The sequence below is a fragment of the Arabidopsis lyrata genome (genome assembly GCF_000004255.2).
Source record: "Arabidopsis lyrata subsp. lyrata unplaced genomic scaffold ARALYscaffold_6, whole genome shotgun sequence".
Taxonomy (NCBI): Eukaryota; Viridiplantae; Streptophyta; class Magnoliopsida; order Brassicales; family Brassicaceae; genus Arabidopsis; species Arabidopsis lyrata.
Genome location: NW_003302550.1, coordinates 14,103,059 through 14,121,087, shown reverse-complemented (window position 1 = coordinate 14,121,087; position 18,029 = coordinate 14,103,059). Strand labels below are relative to the sequence as shown.

Sequence of the window (18,029 nt, the reverse complement as noted above, 5' to 3'; positions counted from 1 at the left end):
AGATACAAGATGTAAGAACTATTTTAAAACCCCAGAAACATTGTTTTAACTTTTAAGTAAACAAAATTTGGTAGTGATTTGGTTTGATAAATTCTCTTAAAAGGTTTTTACATATCAAAATCAGTTTCATCATAAATGTTTTTGTGTAAAACATTCGTCCACTCTCTTTCCTTACTTAATATGATGGTTAAGTTCTAAAAAATCTCTTTCGAGTATCGTTTGACCACTTCCATTTTTCTTTATCCTCAAGTTTTCTCTACGGAAGCAACATGACCACAATCTATAGCGGTCTCTCCATTCAGATTTCCAATTTAGATTTTCTCTCTCCAACTTTCCTCTACGAGAGCAACATCCATAATGTACCTCCATTCAGATTTACACATTAGTTAAGCATCATGTTTGGAACAAAAATATTTCTGTTCGTGGTTATTCTACCACCTTCATCTCACCGCTTCCATCAATCTTTACGTGTAAGCTTCTCTCTGATTGTTTTTCTTGCAAAAAAGTCGAGAACCACATGCTATGGAAAGTCGAAAAAATATTATTCTTAAACAAATTTGATCTTTATTATCAATCAGTCTAGTTGAAACTAAATTTGATATGATACTTTGATTTTATTCATCAATGTATTCTGAAATGAGCAATTGATTTTAACATTGGTTGAAAAAGGGGAAGAAAACAAAGGAGTCGATGATCAAGTTGAAGATTGTCGATTTCATCAATACTTTTAGGCTTCCTGTAAAATTTAAAGTCTTTTTTAATCTCTTTTCTTTTCACGACAGAAACAAGATAATTACAGCTTTGAAATAAAAAATTTAGGTATCAATGGAAAGAAGTAGCCATTGTTTTTGACAAAAAAAATAATTTGTAATCTTCATGAAAATATATATTAAGCAACAAAACCATAAGGTGGACTCAAAAAAAGCAACACATTGAGAGGGCTACCAAGTTTTTGATGACAACCCTAAAGACTTCCAATTGTAAGTTTTTGTCATTTCTTTTTGAGAAAATGTGCTCAAATATACCTTAAAAGTGACTTAATTATTGAGATAACACCCGTGGAGGGGGGTCTTACTCAAATAATACTTAAAAGTTGGCAAAAGTCTTTTAAGCCTCTCTAACTATTTTATTTACATGTTTGCCATTTAGAATTAAAAAAAGAACCGTTAATCGAGATTAACTAAGAAGAGTGAGAAAGTGGAAAAGAGTGTTTGTGTTTGGTTTTTGTGTCGGGAACAACGGTCGGGCCTGAGGGAGAAATTCTGGTAAGATATCCGGTTGTGTTTCAATTAATGAGTTTGAGTTGTTCTGCTATTATGTTAGCAAAAGTATCAAACTGCTATGATTTTATAGTAGAAATCGTTAATTTTTTACAGACGGATCTGTGTACAATTGGCGACGGCGAGGTTACGGCGAAGATACGGCGTCGATTAACGGCGGCGAATGTGGTAAGAATTTCTTAGTTAGCTGTTGAGGGATTTGAGATAGTTAGCTGTTGGAATAATTTTTGAGGGATTTGGATTTGAAATAGTTAGCTGTTGGAATAATTTTAAACCTAATCGTTCTGTTTTGTGATTTATGTTCCGATGGGATAAAGACGTGGATTGATTAATTGATCAAGCGAGTGAAGAAATGGGAGAAGAAGGTAACAAATTATGTATTTGAATTTGGCGGGGTTGATAATCTAATGATAGAAATATGGGATAGAGTTTCTTTGTAAGTATATGTAGTAAAGTTACAAAAGAGAGACATAATGAAGTTGTACTTTGTGCAGTAATTGCGAAGAAGAGCTACCCCAAAAGACTTTATGCTGTAGGGAAAGCACCGATGAAGGGAAGGAGCATGCATATTAACTGCACCTTGGATAGTTTAGCAAGATTGAAAGAGAAGATTGGGGAAGATGCTTACTCTCAGATACGTGATCAGTCTAAAGTGGGAGTATTGTTGAAGCTTGCTGACAGTTCTTTTGTATGGTGGGCAAAGCTTGTGCATCACCTGTTAACTCATCATTGACAATTAGTAGGCCATATGAGATTTGGTGTCTCATTGAAGGTAGTCCAATTAGGTTTTCGCTTCATGAATATGAAGACATAACTGTTTTGAATTGTGCGGAAATTGATGTAGAGGACATAGTGGCGGTTGACCACAGAGAGTTTTGGGGAGATTTAAAGGTGGCTGCAGAGAAGGGGCCAAACTGGAATGAGTTGGAGTCAGCATTAAAAAGTTGTAGGAGTTGGAGTTTACAAAAGAGGAAGATGCTTGGTCTGTTATTCGTGGTGCATGTAGGTATATTGGGGATATCTAGGTCAAGTAGGATACCTTTGGACTATGCCAAGAGAGTGCTTGACACAGAGGCATTTGAGAGATTTCCATGGGGTCGAGTTGGATTTAAGGAGCTTATTACTTCAATAAAAGTTTTGAGTTATGATAGAACTTCATATGCTATCCATGGCTGTCCGCATGTCCTGAATATATGGGCATTTGACAGTATTCCACATCTTGCGAAATCACATGGGAACAAAGTACCGGATGATGGTGATGGCGATGAAGATGAAGATGAACCAGAACCAGTGCCTCTCTTGCAATGGAATGGTGGTCGTCCAAGAATCTGTTTAAAAACTTTCTTTGAGATAGAGAAACTGAGAAAGAAGAAGGTATGTTTGTTCTCCTCAACTTTCATTACCCATATGTAGTTATAACAATTAAATAGCTTATTTATGTCCTCCTCATATAGATCAAGGTGCAGCATTTAGTGGTGAGGCCTGTGGAAGAGATTTATCCTGTTTGGCCTGGAGAGAATGCTGTGTATGGGGAAGGTGTAGGTGCTAATAAGCTGGTGGATAATCTCCTGCATGATATTATTAATGGTGGTTTAAAAGAAAGTGGATTTGGTGACCCGGAGATTGGGAAGAAAACTAGAAAGAGGAAGAAGGAAGTGGACAGTGAGGATGATTTTGTTGACCCACCTAAGAAGAGAAAAGCAGAGACAGAGAAACGCATAAAGAAGAAAGCTAATAGTGGGAAGCAATTAAGAGATGTGAGTGATGATAGTGGGGAAGAGGTTATGGAGGAACAAGGAATGAAGAGACTTTTTAAGATGATAGGCAGTTTGTCTGAAGAAATGAAAACATTGAACACCAATTTCATGGCTGGGCTTGAGAAAGTAGACCTAAAATGCGAAGGGCTGAAGAAGAGTGTGACAGATCTGCAGGATGATGTGGAGAAGCTGAGGAACAAGGCAGAAGAGAAGAATGATGAGATCGAAGAAGATTCTGCAAATGGTTCAGAAGAAGGGACAGGAACCAACGATGAGGTATGATGTGTACATCCTCTATTTAATTAGGAAGCATATGAGGTAAATATACTCTCAAAATTTTCACAAAGAGCCTGTTTTATGTATGTAGAAAACGACAAGTTAGTTGCTTTGGGAGTCACATTTTTCAAGCTTGTGTCTCTTTATTTACTTATGATTCTTGAACTCATTGTTTTTAAAAGTGAACTTGTAAAACATAATTGAGTGGTAAATGGAGACTTAAATGTTAGCATTTGTAATGGTCAAGTTTATGTCTGTTTATTACTTCTGATTTCTGAATCCTGAACTCATTGTTTTTAAAAGTGAACTTGTAAAACAGAATTGGGTGGTTAATGGAGACTTAAATGTTAGCATTTTTAATGGTTATGTTTGTTTAATCTCACTATATATTTGTTGTCTAGATTATTGAACTATGTTTATTTAGTCATGGCATAATCAGGAGAAGCAGACTTCTCAAGAAGGTTATCCCATTTCCGTAGTCGTCAGGAGGGAAAAGGAAAAGGGTAAGGGTAAAAGGAAAGCAGGTTCAAAGAAATCAAAGACAAGAGAATGTGATGACCCAACGAAGACGTCCAAGAAGTTGTTTATGGAGGAAGATTCAGGGAGCATGTCACCTTTGGTAAAGGATCCAAAAGGTGGGTTAATGCGTGACTCTGTAATGCATAATCTGATTGGTGAAACGTCATCTCCTGCTAAACAATTCAAGCCCTTCTCTGAGGCTGATTGGGATAGAAGAGATACAGAATCTTCAGCGGGAGTGATGACTAAGTCGATGTTGCATAATCAGAAGACTTCTCCCCTTGGCAGATGCATAAAAGAGGAACCACCATCACCCAATTGCATTCCTTGATCCCTGGTTTGTGAATCAGTGGGCAGTAGATTACATCAAGTTTGATAAAGACTCCAATTGAAAATTTACTGATAAATATATTGAAGTGTATAATGGGGAATCTCCACCTAATGGAAAGACATACAAGAAGTGGGTAAAGGATATAGATATTCTGTACCTTACTCACAACATTGGGAAAGATCATTGGGTAGCTCTGGAGATAAATTTAAGGACGCGGAGGATCAAAGTGTATGATAGCATCATGTCCTACTACACTGATGTGGAAATTTACGAAGCTTGCAGGCAGTTCACTAGGATGATACCTGCATTGATTCAAGCTATGGCACATGTGGAAGAGAGAAAAAAACTTGGTGCTTCAGCCTTCTCCATCTACAGGGTAAAAACAGCTCCCCAAAACTATCAAACAGGAGATTGTGGCGTATATTCTGTCAAATTCATAGAGTGTTTGGCCATTGGTATTAGCTTTGAGGGTTTGTACGATTCAGCCATGCTTGGTATTCGGTTGAAGCTTGCTGCAGAGGTTTTTGATGAGGTCCCAAATTCCGATTGTTTCATCCAAATTAAAGACCCTCGTGGTGTTGACACCGTAGGTGTAGAGTTCATCTCCCAGAATGACCCTTCTTAATCTAGAGTTAACATGTAGTGTGTGCCGTGTGCAACTTTACAAGGGTGCATATTCGGAATCTTACCCATTAGAGTATGCACCATTGTAATCATGACACTGTATTTTGTTCTACTTTGGTTCTAGTATTTTGTCATGAAACCTACTGGCCCTTAACAGGGAGAACAAACTAGTATCTATTTGTTAGAGATATTTCTTTCATAATTGAGAAACAAGGTTATTAAAGCTTATTAGGAGATAACATTACAACATAATTATATTGTATATTTAAGTGACAGAGTTTTGAAACAGAACAATAGGACAGAGTAGTGGCAATAAATAACAAGACTAATAATTCAGGTACTTGTTTTCATCGGAGTTTAACACATATTAAGAAACCTAACTGCGTAATTAAAGGCAAAGCAATGTTCGTAAATATCAAAATTGGAGGATTGACTAACTTGCAAATCGGACCGAGTTGATCTAAATTAAAATGCCGGTAGAAAACACAAGCACCGGTTGCCCCCATTGATTTGATCTGTAGCTCGACCTGATCTGCAATGAGGAAATCTTTGGTTAGGTCAGTCACCTTATCTAGAAAGGCATCAACGACGTAGTACCCTCTTCTACTGCTCCACAGCAAAGGAGCATCATCCCAAAAGCGAAGAGTGCGTTTAGGTTTAGTGTAGAGGATGCAGCTAACATATCAAGGGCGTCTTGGGATGGACCATCCTGAGTCAGCCTCCGGAGAGATTCCACAAAGAGTGCCGTGATGTTACCCTTCTCATAGCACTTCAGTAAGAATGGCCGAAACATCGAGGTTTCAGCTGCTAGCTCACCATTGTAGATAAATTCACTTAGATCAGTATTTTGTAAGACCTCCCTTGAGTAAACTGCCTCCTTCATAGTGGGTCCTGCAGCAATGAAAGGACCTAGCAAACGAAAACCTTGTTCGCCAATCCGGCTGAGAATGTTAGCTAGAATCGGCAGTGGGAAGCAATCCATTTTTTCCATTAGGGTTTATGTTTGTTTCAAATGCTTTCAACACATCCTCTTACTTACAACGTATATAGATGGGTAAAAATAATCATCTACTTGTGTTTAATAACAGTGGGTGAGAATAGACGTGAGCAGCTGTTCCTTAACTATATCATAAATGCTACCACCTCTGAAATGAGTGGATACAGAGTCACTATGCTGAACTTATAAACATAGCGGACTGAACATGTTAGAAAGATTGTAAATTGTCTTATTCTTGTTATAGATACATTTTACTTTGTGACTATATTTATGTCACTACAGGAAATTTGACTATTGATAGCGCCCGAAAAACGCTACTGTATCATACGATAGCGTTTTGGTAAATGCTGTGTCATCCCCCACGATAAAATGTCTGACACTTTAGATAACGTTTTTAGCATGCTATTTAATGTCGATAAACAATAACGTTCTATGTCCGCGATATTTAAGTGTATACAATAGCGATTATATTTCGCTATTTTTAGTCTATTTATAACATCTTTAATATTACTTATTGTAGCGTTTGTTTTCTGCTATTTGTTTGGATTCCTGAGCAAATATTTTGTTAAACCAAAACGAAAAATGAAGTGAAGAAGAAAACTTATAATAACATTAGTTTTTCAATCCAACAAACCAACATAAACACCACACAATTTCAAGTTCCAACAGAAGCATATAAACTTATAAGCTAGCCAACATAAACACCAATAGTTCAAGTTCCAAGCTAAGAGCCCTAGTTTGTTTCTAACACAATTGTGCTGAACTCAAGACCCTACAATCTTATCAGTAGGCCATGCCACTGTTGTACCTAAAGCATCAGCAACACATTCCACTTCCGCACTTGGTCTCCATACTTTGGCTGTTCCAATCTTTATAATTTTAACCCATACCTTGCTAGAATTAGGTCCTAAGGGTTTACAGTGGACTGTGTCTTCCGGATTGGATGACATGACTATACCTTCTGCAACGATCTCTCCTGAGTTCTCACAGTCCAACAACATGCAGTTGTTAGCAGTGGACTGTGTCTTCTTCTTTCCATTTGATGAGCTGTTAGCGACGCTGCAGCTTATACTCTACCACTCAGAACAAAATTAAAGATCAACTCAAGATCATCATATAACATTTTGACCTAACTTAAAATTCAGTAACTGAAAATTATACCTTAGGTGATGATGCTTTTGGTGATGCTTGTCTTGAAGGTTGAGTATTGATCTTGTTCGTTGGCCAGGCAATATAATCTTGAAGTACATGCTCCATCAAGTATATTTCAGTAGTTGGTCTCCACAGATAAGCATCTTTCTTAACCACCTTCTCAACCTTCACCACTGCAGCATTTGGACCAATAGGAATATCATTAATTACTTCTGTTGGATCAGTAGACCATATATGACCCTCAGCAACTATTTCATTCTCCTCCGCATTACAATCGTAGATGATGATCAGGTCATGTACCTAAGTGAGTCAAAAACAAATATATATCAGAACACGGAATAATAATAATACAGTTTCATAAAAATCAACCAAAATCAAAATTTTACCGATGAATCAGAAGTTTGGTTATCAGTTTCAGAATCAACCATCTTGATTTTGGTTGCTGGCCATGCTATTTTGACTCCCACAGCTTGGGTAAGTGATCCAACAGTTTTAGTTGGCCTCCAGAGAGAAGCATTTTCTACTAGTACAGACCTAACAATGACAACTGATGCATTAGGACCAATTGGAATATCAGCAACCTTGTACATTGGTTCAGACGAACAGTACTCTCCTTCACCGACAACAACCTCCTCTTTTGAGTACCAATCCAGTAGTTGACACCTACGAACATCCTGTCTACAACTACTATCCAGCTCCGAGGTAGAAGAATCATCAGGCTGTTCACAGAAGAAGTTGAATATTAAAACCATACATTGGACTCATCAAGCATTGTTGACCAATGTGAGTTAAAGATTAACTAACCTTCTTCCCAGTAGTCAAGATCTGAAGTTTATTTTTGAGATTTTCAACCTTGTTGAACAATTCCTTCTGCGTTTTCTCAAGCTTATGCACATGTGCATCTCTAGCCTGTAAGAATGCTAGCTTTGTTGCAGTGATCCCTCTGCCCATCCCTCTAACCCTTCCAGGTTTGTCTCTTCCTAACACCTGGCTCACAGCATCCTCTCTAATGCTAGTGCTAGCTGTAGATGCCATTTCACTATCAATAGATTTTATTTTTTCCTGACACAAATGTGAAAACAGAGTTAGTGTGAGTTATACAAAATAAATTACATATATTAATCTTATGTCACTTACAACAGTATCTGCAAATTCTGGTCTCACAGGTCTCCCATCTGAATGAGTGTGTCCTGCTGCCCATACTTTTCTCCTTGACACTTTGCTTGGGTCAGAACTTTTTTTCTTCTGCAGGTAACAAAACTACATCAGCTAGCTATGTGAAAAATAACATCAAATATTAACCTACATACCATATCATCAGCTAGTCGATCTAACCTTATCTTTTACCCACTGTGAGAACCTCTCTACGTGTAATTTCCGTAAAAGAGTTTCACTTTTACGACATCTTACATCCATTGATTGCAATTCCTCAATGTGCATACTGTTATAAAATATCAGAAAGATAGTTTTAAACATTAAACTATAAGAAATAAGATGAGACAAAAGACAAACTTACTCTACATATGGATTCATCATTGTCATGTTCATTAGAACATATCTATGGGCAATGTCTCCCTCTTTATCACTTAATACCACTTGCACTGGTACATAATTTTGTAGAAACTCCATGCAGAATGCAATACACTCCTCAGCTAAATAACCTTCAGCCATACAAGCTTTTGGCCTTGCAAAGTTTTTGACATATGCTTTTAGTGTTTTCATGTACCTATATATACCTCAACCAAATACGGATATACTATGTTAGTAAACTATTGAAATACAACCTGAAAATCTTCAAAGTTAAAAGATGATTACCTTTCAAAGGGGTACATCCATCTGAAATGAACAGGTCCACCCAAACGTGCCTCCCTTGCTAGATGTATTGGAAGATGGTACATTATATCAAAAAGGGATGGAGGAAAATATCTTTCTAGTTGGCAAACGGTCTCGACACACTCAGCCTCCAGTGATATTAGCTTTTCTGGATCAATAACTCGCTGACACAACCTTTTAAAGAAATTACATAGTCTAATCACTGCAATTCTAGGACCTTTTGGTAGTAATCCTCTCAAAGCAACTGGCAAGAGATTCTGGAGAAGCACATGATGATCATGTGACTTCAATCCACCAATCATAGGAGGATCCACTGAAACACAATTGGATATATTTTCAGAATAACCATCAGGCCCTCTGAATGAACTTAACCTCTTGCAAAATGTTGTTTTCTCAGATTTGGACAGCCAATAAGCAGCTGGAGGCAAATAAGTCCTCTTCCCTTTTTCCTGTGTGTGTAACTTTTGTCTAATCCCCATGTCTACGAGATCTTTCCTTGCTTTCACTCCATCTTTTCACTTAACAGATTGCATCAACATAGCCAACATAGCATCAGAAACATTCTTTTCCACATGCATTACATCAATATTGTGACGAACCGGCATATCCTACCACAAAAGAAGAAGAATTAGTTCAATATGATGATATGCAACTTTATGACAATTACTGAAATTTGAAATTACATACCTTCCAGTAAAGTAACTCAAACAAGATGGACCTTTTCTTCCACCTTCATTTAACACCGTCTTCATCAGATTAATCATTTGATAGTTCCTCATCTTCAATTATAGCTTTTCTTTTCCTTTTCCCTTTTTTCTCTATACATTTACCAAAATAATTTCTGAAATCCTTGAGCATCTCACTAATTTCTACTCTAGTTTGAACTCTTCTTGCACTTCCTTTCTCTACTGTATTATCAAACCATTTCTTTCTTCTTCTGTACGGATGATCAGGTTTGAGCCTCTTTCTGTTGCCCAAATACACATGCTTACGGCTAAATTTTAACCATCTAGAAGGTGTATCCTTTCCACACACAATACATGCCTGTTTCCCTTTGACTTTACATCCTGCCAATGACCCTAATGCTGGATAATCAGTTATACTCCATAGCAACATTGCTCTAAGTGTGAAATTCTCCTTCATGAAAGAGTCATAAACTAAAATACCTTCATGCCACAAATCCTTCAGATCATCTATCAATGGAGCTAGGTAGACATCAATGTTATTGCTCGGTGCAGTTGGCCCAGGGATCAAAAGAGTGAGCATCATGTTCTCAGCCTTCATACACAATGTCGGATGCATGTTGTAGTTGACTAATAATACTGGCCATGTGCTATACCTCGTGTTCTGGATGGCAAAAGGATTCATCCCATCAGTGGAAAGGCCGAGGCAGAGGTTTCTTGGTTCAGCAGCAAACTCAGGCCATTTATCATTCACATTGGCCCAAGTTAATGAGTCAACTGGATGCTTCATTGTACCATCTGTACTTGCATTATTGAAATGCCACCTCAACTCTTCAGCCATCCTTTTGGATCTAAACATCCTTCTAAATCTATCTTTAATTGGAAAATACCTTAGAACCTTTGCTGGAATCCCCTTCTTTTCTTCACCGGTATTCTTATCCCTTTCCCATCTGGAGAGACTACATCTTGGACAGGTTTCAATATCTGCATACTGCTTCCTGTATAGGATACAATCATTCTTGCATGCATGTATCATGTCATATCCAAACCCAAATATTTTCAGAAACTTCTTCATCTCATCTGTTGATCTCGGTAACACATTATCCTTAGGAAGCATATCATGAACCATTTTGAGCAACTGATCAAAATAGTTCTCCGACATACCGCTCTTCACTTTAATCCTGTAAAGCCCCATGATTGCAGATATATTGGTGTAGTTGGGATAGATGGAATATAAAGGAGTTTCAGCATCTTGTAGCTTCTTTCTAAACTCAGATTTTTCTACACTATCAACATCATCATTCTGATCTTCACTATGGTTACTAGGCTTTGAATCACTATCAAAGAAGGCTGTTATAATCAAATCATAAGCTTCAAACTCAGAGCTTGGATCTTCATCTGGCTGAGCAAGTTTCCTATCACCATGAAAGCACCAACACGGATTCCTCTTGTATTTCTCATCCAGGGCGGATCTGACTAATAAAAGCCATTGCCATTTCACGATCTTTTTCCACCAGGAATTCCCAGCAAACCCTCTACTCCTCTTTGAACTAAACAAAGAAAGACTCGGCTGTAAGACTGCTTGAAGGGTCAATTTGAAAAAAGTCCAATTCAACAGGCGTGTAACTGGTTGAGCAAAGGACTGCAACTCAATCGATGGCTGGAAACAAGGAATGATCATATGAGAGTCTTACCCTTACTGGCACTACTCCTCCCAAAAGGGGGACTAGGCGGGCTATAAGGTACATAACTAGAAGATAGAGGCAGGAAACTCAACTTCACTTCCTTCATCCCTTGAGTACGACGGGATAGCTATTCAAAGCAAAGAGTTTGATTTTCTTTATGCCCATATCTCGGTTTTCAGTAACTGATGTCAGTGTATGGATGGAGGAAGAAGGTTATCCAGATTGGAGATAATAAATTGACTAGTTCTTGTCTTCGCGCTACAGAAGCTCAGGCATTCTTTCTTAGAACAGAAGGTAAAACTCATGACGAAGTCTGAAACCCTACTTCTTTGTTGACTATAGAAGCAGTGCTTGGAAGTAAGGCTCGAGGGAGACTCATCTTCGGAGAATTAAATATCCAATCTATGAACTACAGAGCGCTAAACAGACAAGCACTCCCTCATCTAATGTCTTAGTTGCCTAGTAGAGTCAGGAACTCGGAGCCTATCACAGAAGAGCTCCCCGGGGTCCTCTCAAGCGCCGAGGGCTCGATACCCTATATGTGCTTACCGAAGGAGATGAGCTTTATTCTCATACAAACGTGCAAACAATCAAGAAGAAAGAAGAATACGATTCTAACTATCTACTTACCGGTTCCCGTATAGATCCACCTTGCTTCAAAATAAAGAGTCAAAAACTATTATCATGAAAAAAAGAAGGATTTTCTCACTACACGAGTAAGAAGTGACTAGCCGCCTATTCTATATCTATAAAGAGAGACGGATTTCGCCTGCCACTCTACCGAGCTAACCAGAGCAGATGAGCATCTCTTTCAATTGACTTACCGACTCTCCCGCTGCTGCTACTGCTCGGAAGAGAAGGACAAAGGACAGAAGAAAGAGACAGAGGAGTACGCGAAAGTAAAGAGGGAGAAGAGAGTTATTCGAGGCTACTCGACTCGATGGGGAAGGGTGAAAGCTTCCCTGTAAAGGGAAGGGCTTGCTTGTGGCGAGCGGAACCATCTTTTTGTGAAATGCAGATGCAGTGGTCGATTGCCTAGAAAAAAGCCTTTTTCGGGTTACCCCAAAAGAATCTACTCCTTACTCAAGTTCTCAGTGAAGACCAAGCAACATTTCATTGATTCAATTCATTTTTGAAGCCCTTCCTTCGGTCCGGGGGTACCACGCAATCCGTTTAGATATATTTCAGTTGCCGCTGCACCGTGCTGACCCATTCCTATTCAATCTAGAAATCGATAATATCGTAAGAGAAGAAAATCAGATCTCAATCTAATCGAAGAAGAGCCTCATTACGGAATTGGCATCGAGAAGCTAGGGCCCAAGTAGTGCCTCGCAATCTAGGTCAGGTACATTGCGTACGATCCGCGTAGGCCGGTAAACCAATAGTGTAAGATCCATTCCAAGCTTGAGGTTGTTTCTGACAAAGGGAAAACACTTTAGGAGATAAATCTTCGATATAGTAAAGTATTTTAGACGCTTAGCCATGGGAAGATACCGTCAGTGATCCATGGATCTCCGATCATCCAACGTAGAGAGAAACATCTTGCGGGCAATTGTTGTGAACAAAGGAATGAATCTTACACTATAGTATTCCCGGTAAAACGATTAATTAGAAAGAATGTATGAACAGTGAGAGCTTCTCAAAGAGGTCCCGCAGAGTATCTAGCTATTGTTTTCGATATGTATGAAATCTTGACTTTAGTCCGGGGGCATCCGATCACTGAATTGAACCCTCGGACGTATATTTTTGACGTCCTTACCAAAACTTCCGGGAGTGAGAAATTTTTTCTCCTTTCCTTGCCTCCCAGTCCTTATTTTGAGCCAGTTGGAGAGCCCATAAAATGGAAGTGCTTCTGTCTTACAGGCATTACCCTCGTGCTCTTTCTGATGCCCGGCTAGTTACAATTGAAGGTGGAGTAGCTTTGCCTTTACCTTAGCTTTTCGATGCCATCTTCGTGAGTATGATCATTCTAAGGAACCCCGCCTAGGATTTGAAGACAGGACCTCTCCGTCATCATACTGACCGCTCTACCATCGATGGTCAGGCATTGGGTTTGGGTAAAGTTTAGAAGAATCTTTCTTTCCAGCTTTGGTCACATAAGCTTGAACCACTCCGGGGAAACATTTGGATATTATACGATCGGACTTCTAGGGCATGAGCTACTCTCTTCTAGCCTTCCAGATCTAAGAGCATGTCGTTGTTCTTGGAAAAGAAGAGGGATTATATAGCTCCTTGTCATCTACAATAATAGGACTCCGACAGGCCAGCCAGAAATAAACTATAGAAGGAGGTTGCTTCGCTAGACCAGCAGCCAAACCAACAATGAATATATAATATAATGATAGTGATTCGGCTCAATAAAAAATGGAATGTAGAAAAGAAAGGGCGGAATAGGGTCTATAGTAACTGACTATACGAGAGAATAGGATCTCAACAGGGCTCTAGCTAGGTTAGAGACATTCATCGTCATACCGAGGATACCATAGATGGCTAGTGACAAGGCTTAGCATTTGGATAGACGTAGGCCTGTTCGATATTTCTTCATTCCCGATAGATCCATCTGTTGGAACATCCGTGATCCATCATAAATCCCTCCGAAAAGAAGTATCCTTTTATGTGCTTGACTTATCAACCGAAAGTGTGGAGGAAGGAAAACTAAAATTGCTACGCTAGGGCTGCTTCACTAGTAGAAGATTCAAAGGATTGCCAAAGAGTGAACTAATGTGCTGCACAAGCTCTGCTCAAGATTTCTAATTATGAAACTGGAGAACCCCCAAAAAGATAAAAGAAGAGAGCCAGGATTAAAAACCTACCCTTCTCGCCCGGGAGGGAAGGAAAGCACCAGCCCTCGGAAGAGCTACCAGGGCACTACTTCATCTATGCTGAAACTCTCCTTGATCTATAAGGCGAATGGAATTCCTCACATAGAGGAAATTAAAGACTTAGCCCAGTCCTCAGTTTCCACTTTATTTTGAAATGAAAAACTTCGCCGACGGAAGACTGAATTAGGCAGATCGGAATATCAGCGCTTATCTCCTTGATTGAATGGCCTCGGAGTGAACAGAGTTGACTCAATGTGTATGCTGCTTAATAGGGGTATCGGTTACCGTGGACCGGAAATCTTGAATCAGTGAATACTTAGCCAAGAATGCTCAATCCGGGAATTTCATTAGACCTTGAATGCGCTCTTGGAGGAAGAGAGCATCGAATCGTTGCTGCTTTTGCTATTGGTCTACAAATCGCTGCAACCAATGTCCCGAAAGTAGCCTTCGTCCTCTTTTGAGTAGAATGATGGGCAATGCAAAAGGAATAGAAGCTCTAAGCAAGAAGGAAAGGCTGCTAGGGGAAAGAGAACTAAAAGAAGTCGACTCAGTCCCTGTACTCCTTATCGATAAGTAAGGTAGGAGCAGCTTGCTGTTTAGTTCCAGTAATCAAGCTAGGCTCTGGCTATTCGTAGATCTGGAGTTCTATAGCCGATTGTGCTACTTTCAATCCTTAGTAGTGGGTATTAGGCGAGAGGGTGCCTATATCATAGCTGTTACTGTGCTTTCTGGATACCTTTCCATGCTTTTTAACAAGCCAGCTACGCACCTTGCTCTTCTCTTATAAGCAAGTAGCTTTGATTTGGGAATAAGCTGAAAGTCAAAAAGTAGTATGTATGAGTTGAAGTGAAGGGCGCTAGTAAGTAATAATAAGTAGAGCGGAACACTGTTGGCTGAACAAAAGACGTATGACTTGAGAAAGTAAAATCTCCGATCTGTTGTCGGGAAAAGGAGCTCCAATGGTACTTTAGAATAATAGGTCCTAATAGGGCAAATAATAGGTCCTTTTAGCGGTTTTGAGTTGACTTCTAGTTCTGGACCGATGGGAACTCCATTCCCCTAATCACTAGATGATCATACATTGTCTTTGTTCCTTGATGAGACAAATTCCGGCAATCTATGCAGGGACATAACATAGAACTAGGATTACCCAAACTTGTTGTTGCTGCATTCACAAAATTTCTAGCTCCTATCTGATACTCATTACTAGGCCTGTAAGCAGCAAACATTAAAAAGTTCATAAGCAATCTGTAACACAGTTCATAAGCAATTAAACAGTCTTGTAAACTTCATACCTTGGCAGCCAAACCCAAGACTTCTCCATCATCGAACAAGACCAACAATACAGCTCCACATACACTCACATTAAACCGAAATACATATCAACAACACATAAGAGAACAAGCAAAGCTAAATTCGAAAACAATTACCCACCTTAGTTAGGGTTTCTGAGAAATCGACTGAGATTGAGAAATCGAGTTGTTGCGAGCTCCAAATCGAGTGAGAGAGAGTATGAAATCGAGTGAACTCCTAGATTAGGGTTTCCACAGTGAAATCGAGTTGAGAGAGAGAGAGAGATGGAGTTGCGAGAGAGAGAAATTGAGTTACGGGAGAGAGAGAAACCAATTACAGATTGAGAAATTGAGTTGAGAAAGGGAGAATCAAGTTGAGAGAGTAAGGAATCGAGTGAGAGCTGAGCGGAAATCGAGAGAGACGCATCTACGGCGGAAGAACTAAGCGAGAAATCGAGAGAGAGTTTGAGTCTCTCTCAGATCTAATTTTGCCTTAGATAAAAATCGAGAAAGAGAGTGCCTTAGTAAAACGAAATTTTGTTTTCCCCCTTTTTAATTTTCAATAGCGGTTTACTAATTTCTTCGACCCGCGTCAAATTTTTTGGTTCCCGCTTGTAACATTGATAGCGTTTACAAATAACCAAACGCTATCTTTAATACACGGTACACTCAAAGATAGCATAAACATCAAAAACGCTATCCTTTTCTGCTATCAATAGTCAAATTTCCTGTAGTGTGTTTTCTGGTCAATAACTACCATTGGACTTAGTGTAGTTACTTACATTACACAACTCTGGTTAGAGAAATATATTTAAATTAAAGGATGGACATTATATATAATTTAACTTCACACATATTTCAAAAACCACAATAACGACATAGAGTTATTTTACATATAGCAATGAAAAATACGAGTACATAAGTTACATACTAAACGTAAAACACTCCCTAATTTAATGATGCCTAAAGATATAGGTTGGTTAACACATATTACGTAACCTTGTAGCGTATGTTAAGGCAAAACAATGTTTGCAAATGAGAATGTCTACAGGATGGTAAAGCATGCAAACCGGGCGAAGTTGTTTTGGTTGAAAATAATCCCAAAAGATATGAAATCCAAGTAGACCCATTTCACGAATCTCGTCTTCGACATGTTCCGCGATCATGACTCCTTGAGCAAAGTTATCAACCCTTTGTAAAAACCCATCCAATATCTCTTTACCGTCTGCAACTGCTCCACAGCAAATGAGCAACAAGCCAAATGCATAATGACCAAATATGCTATGGTCAGCGGATTCACCAAGACAATCCATTGCTTCTTGAGAAGGACCCTTTTGTGTCAGAAACCGGAGAGATTCCATGTATTTGGCAGTCGGATTTCCATACTCGAAGCACTTGTGTAAGAAATGCCTATATATCGAGTCCTCATGTGCATATTCACCATGCTCGTAAAATTCATGAAGATTAGCAGTACGCATTACCTCGTTTGTATACACAAGCTGCTTATAGGCAGGTCCCGCGGCAATGAAAGGACCAAGAAAACGAAAATCTTCTTCTCCCACACGACGAATGATGTCAGCTACAAGATGCTCCGGTATGTAAGTAGACATCTTCTGAGGTGTAATTGCATATGAGATAAGTTTTTTGGTATATGAGACGCTCTAAATATGTCCTCGTTTGTTCTAGGTTTTGAGTTAATTTATAGTAGATTTAGTTGGAAGAGTATTTCTTAAGTCCAAAGTTATTAGTTGGTGAGGTTAATAAATTGTGACTGTAATGTTGTGGTCTAAAAATGATGGTATTTATTAAGTCCAAGGTTATTTATTAAGTCCAAGGTTTTTTTTTGTTTTCTCTGTTTACCAACGAATTAAATCGTGCCACGTATGCGTCTCTTACAATCAGAAAAAAACCTAAACTAAGGAACGGACCTAAACAATTCTCATATTTTTTATTTATTTTTGGCCTATTTTCATAAGAATTCAGTCCTAAAATCTTTTAAGGACTGCCCATTGGGCTTGCTCTCATGAGTTGTCTTAAAAATTACCACATCAAGCAAGATACCAATTTATGCATGCATAAGAAACTAAAGTAACACATTTACCAATATACATAAAACATGCACAAGTTCTCTAAACTTGTGTTTGAAGTAGACATTTACAACAAACTAAATCCAACAACTTAATATTGTAATTAACATAAGTTTATAACATGACCAAAAGTAATAAAATTAGTTAAATTGTTTAAAACATGACAAATAGAAATTTAAAGAAGCTTAAGTTTTTAACAAAACCAAAAGGAACAACAATAAAGAAACATCAATAATCAACTTTCATCTCCAGAGGATGAGACTTCGCAGCTCCGCCCATTGTGAGTGACGCAATACTCACGGAGCTCATCGGGGATGGGTCCAACTTTGTCCAACCCGTTCTTAACCCAATCTTTCGGGTGAGCCTCCATCTCCCGAATTCCCCTCTCCAAGTCTTCCAGTTCCTTAACAAGTTGGCCGTGACGCTTAATGAACTCCGCATGATTGGCCTCCAACTACAACACACAATATTACATATAGCCAAAATCAATCAATATATCTCATATACTTATTCAATAATCAACAATACACTTATCCTATAAGTCCATTAGCTACGAAGATTAACCCATACAAACACAATCAATCAAAACAATTCTCAAACCCTAAAAAGTTCACAACTTTTAACATTATACTAACCTTTGCAAGCCAATCTTGCGTCTTGGCCCGTACATGAGATTAGAAGCTGATAGCTC

General features: G+C 38.7%; 1 protein-coding gene across 1 annotated transcript; it reads left to right on the top strand.

The window, feature by feature from the left end:
- The first annotated feature begins 677 nt into the window (after window positions 1-677).
- Window positions 678-3,399, top strand: LOC110227710. The gene is made up of 2 exons (XM_021023013.1): window positions 678-2,654; window positions 2,735-3,399. Exons 1-2 carry the CDS (start codon window positions 1,971-1,973, stop codon window positions 3,317-3,319), a joined length of 1,269 nt encoding a protein of 422 aa, XP_020878672.1. The 5' UTR covers window positions 678-1,970; the 3' UTR covers window positions 3,320-3,399.
- The last annotated feature ends 14,630 nt before the right edge of the window (window positions 3,400-18,029 follow it).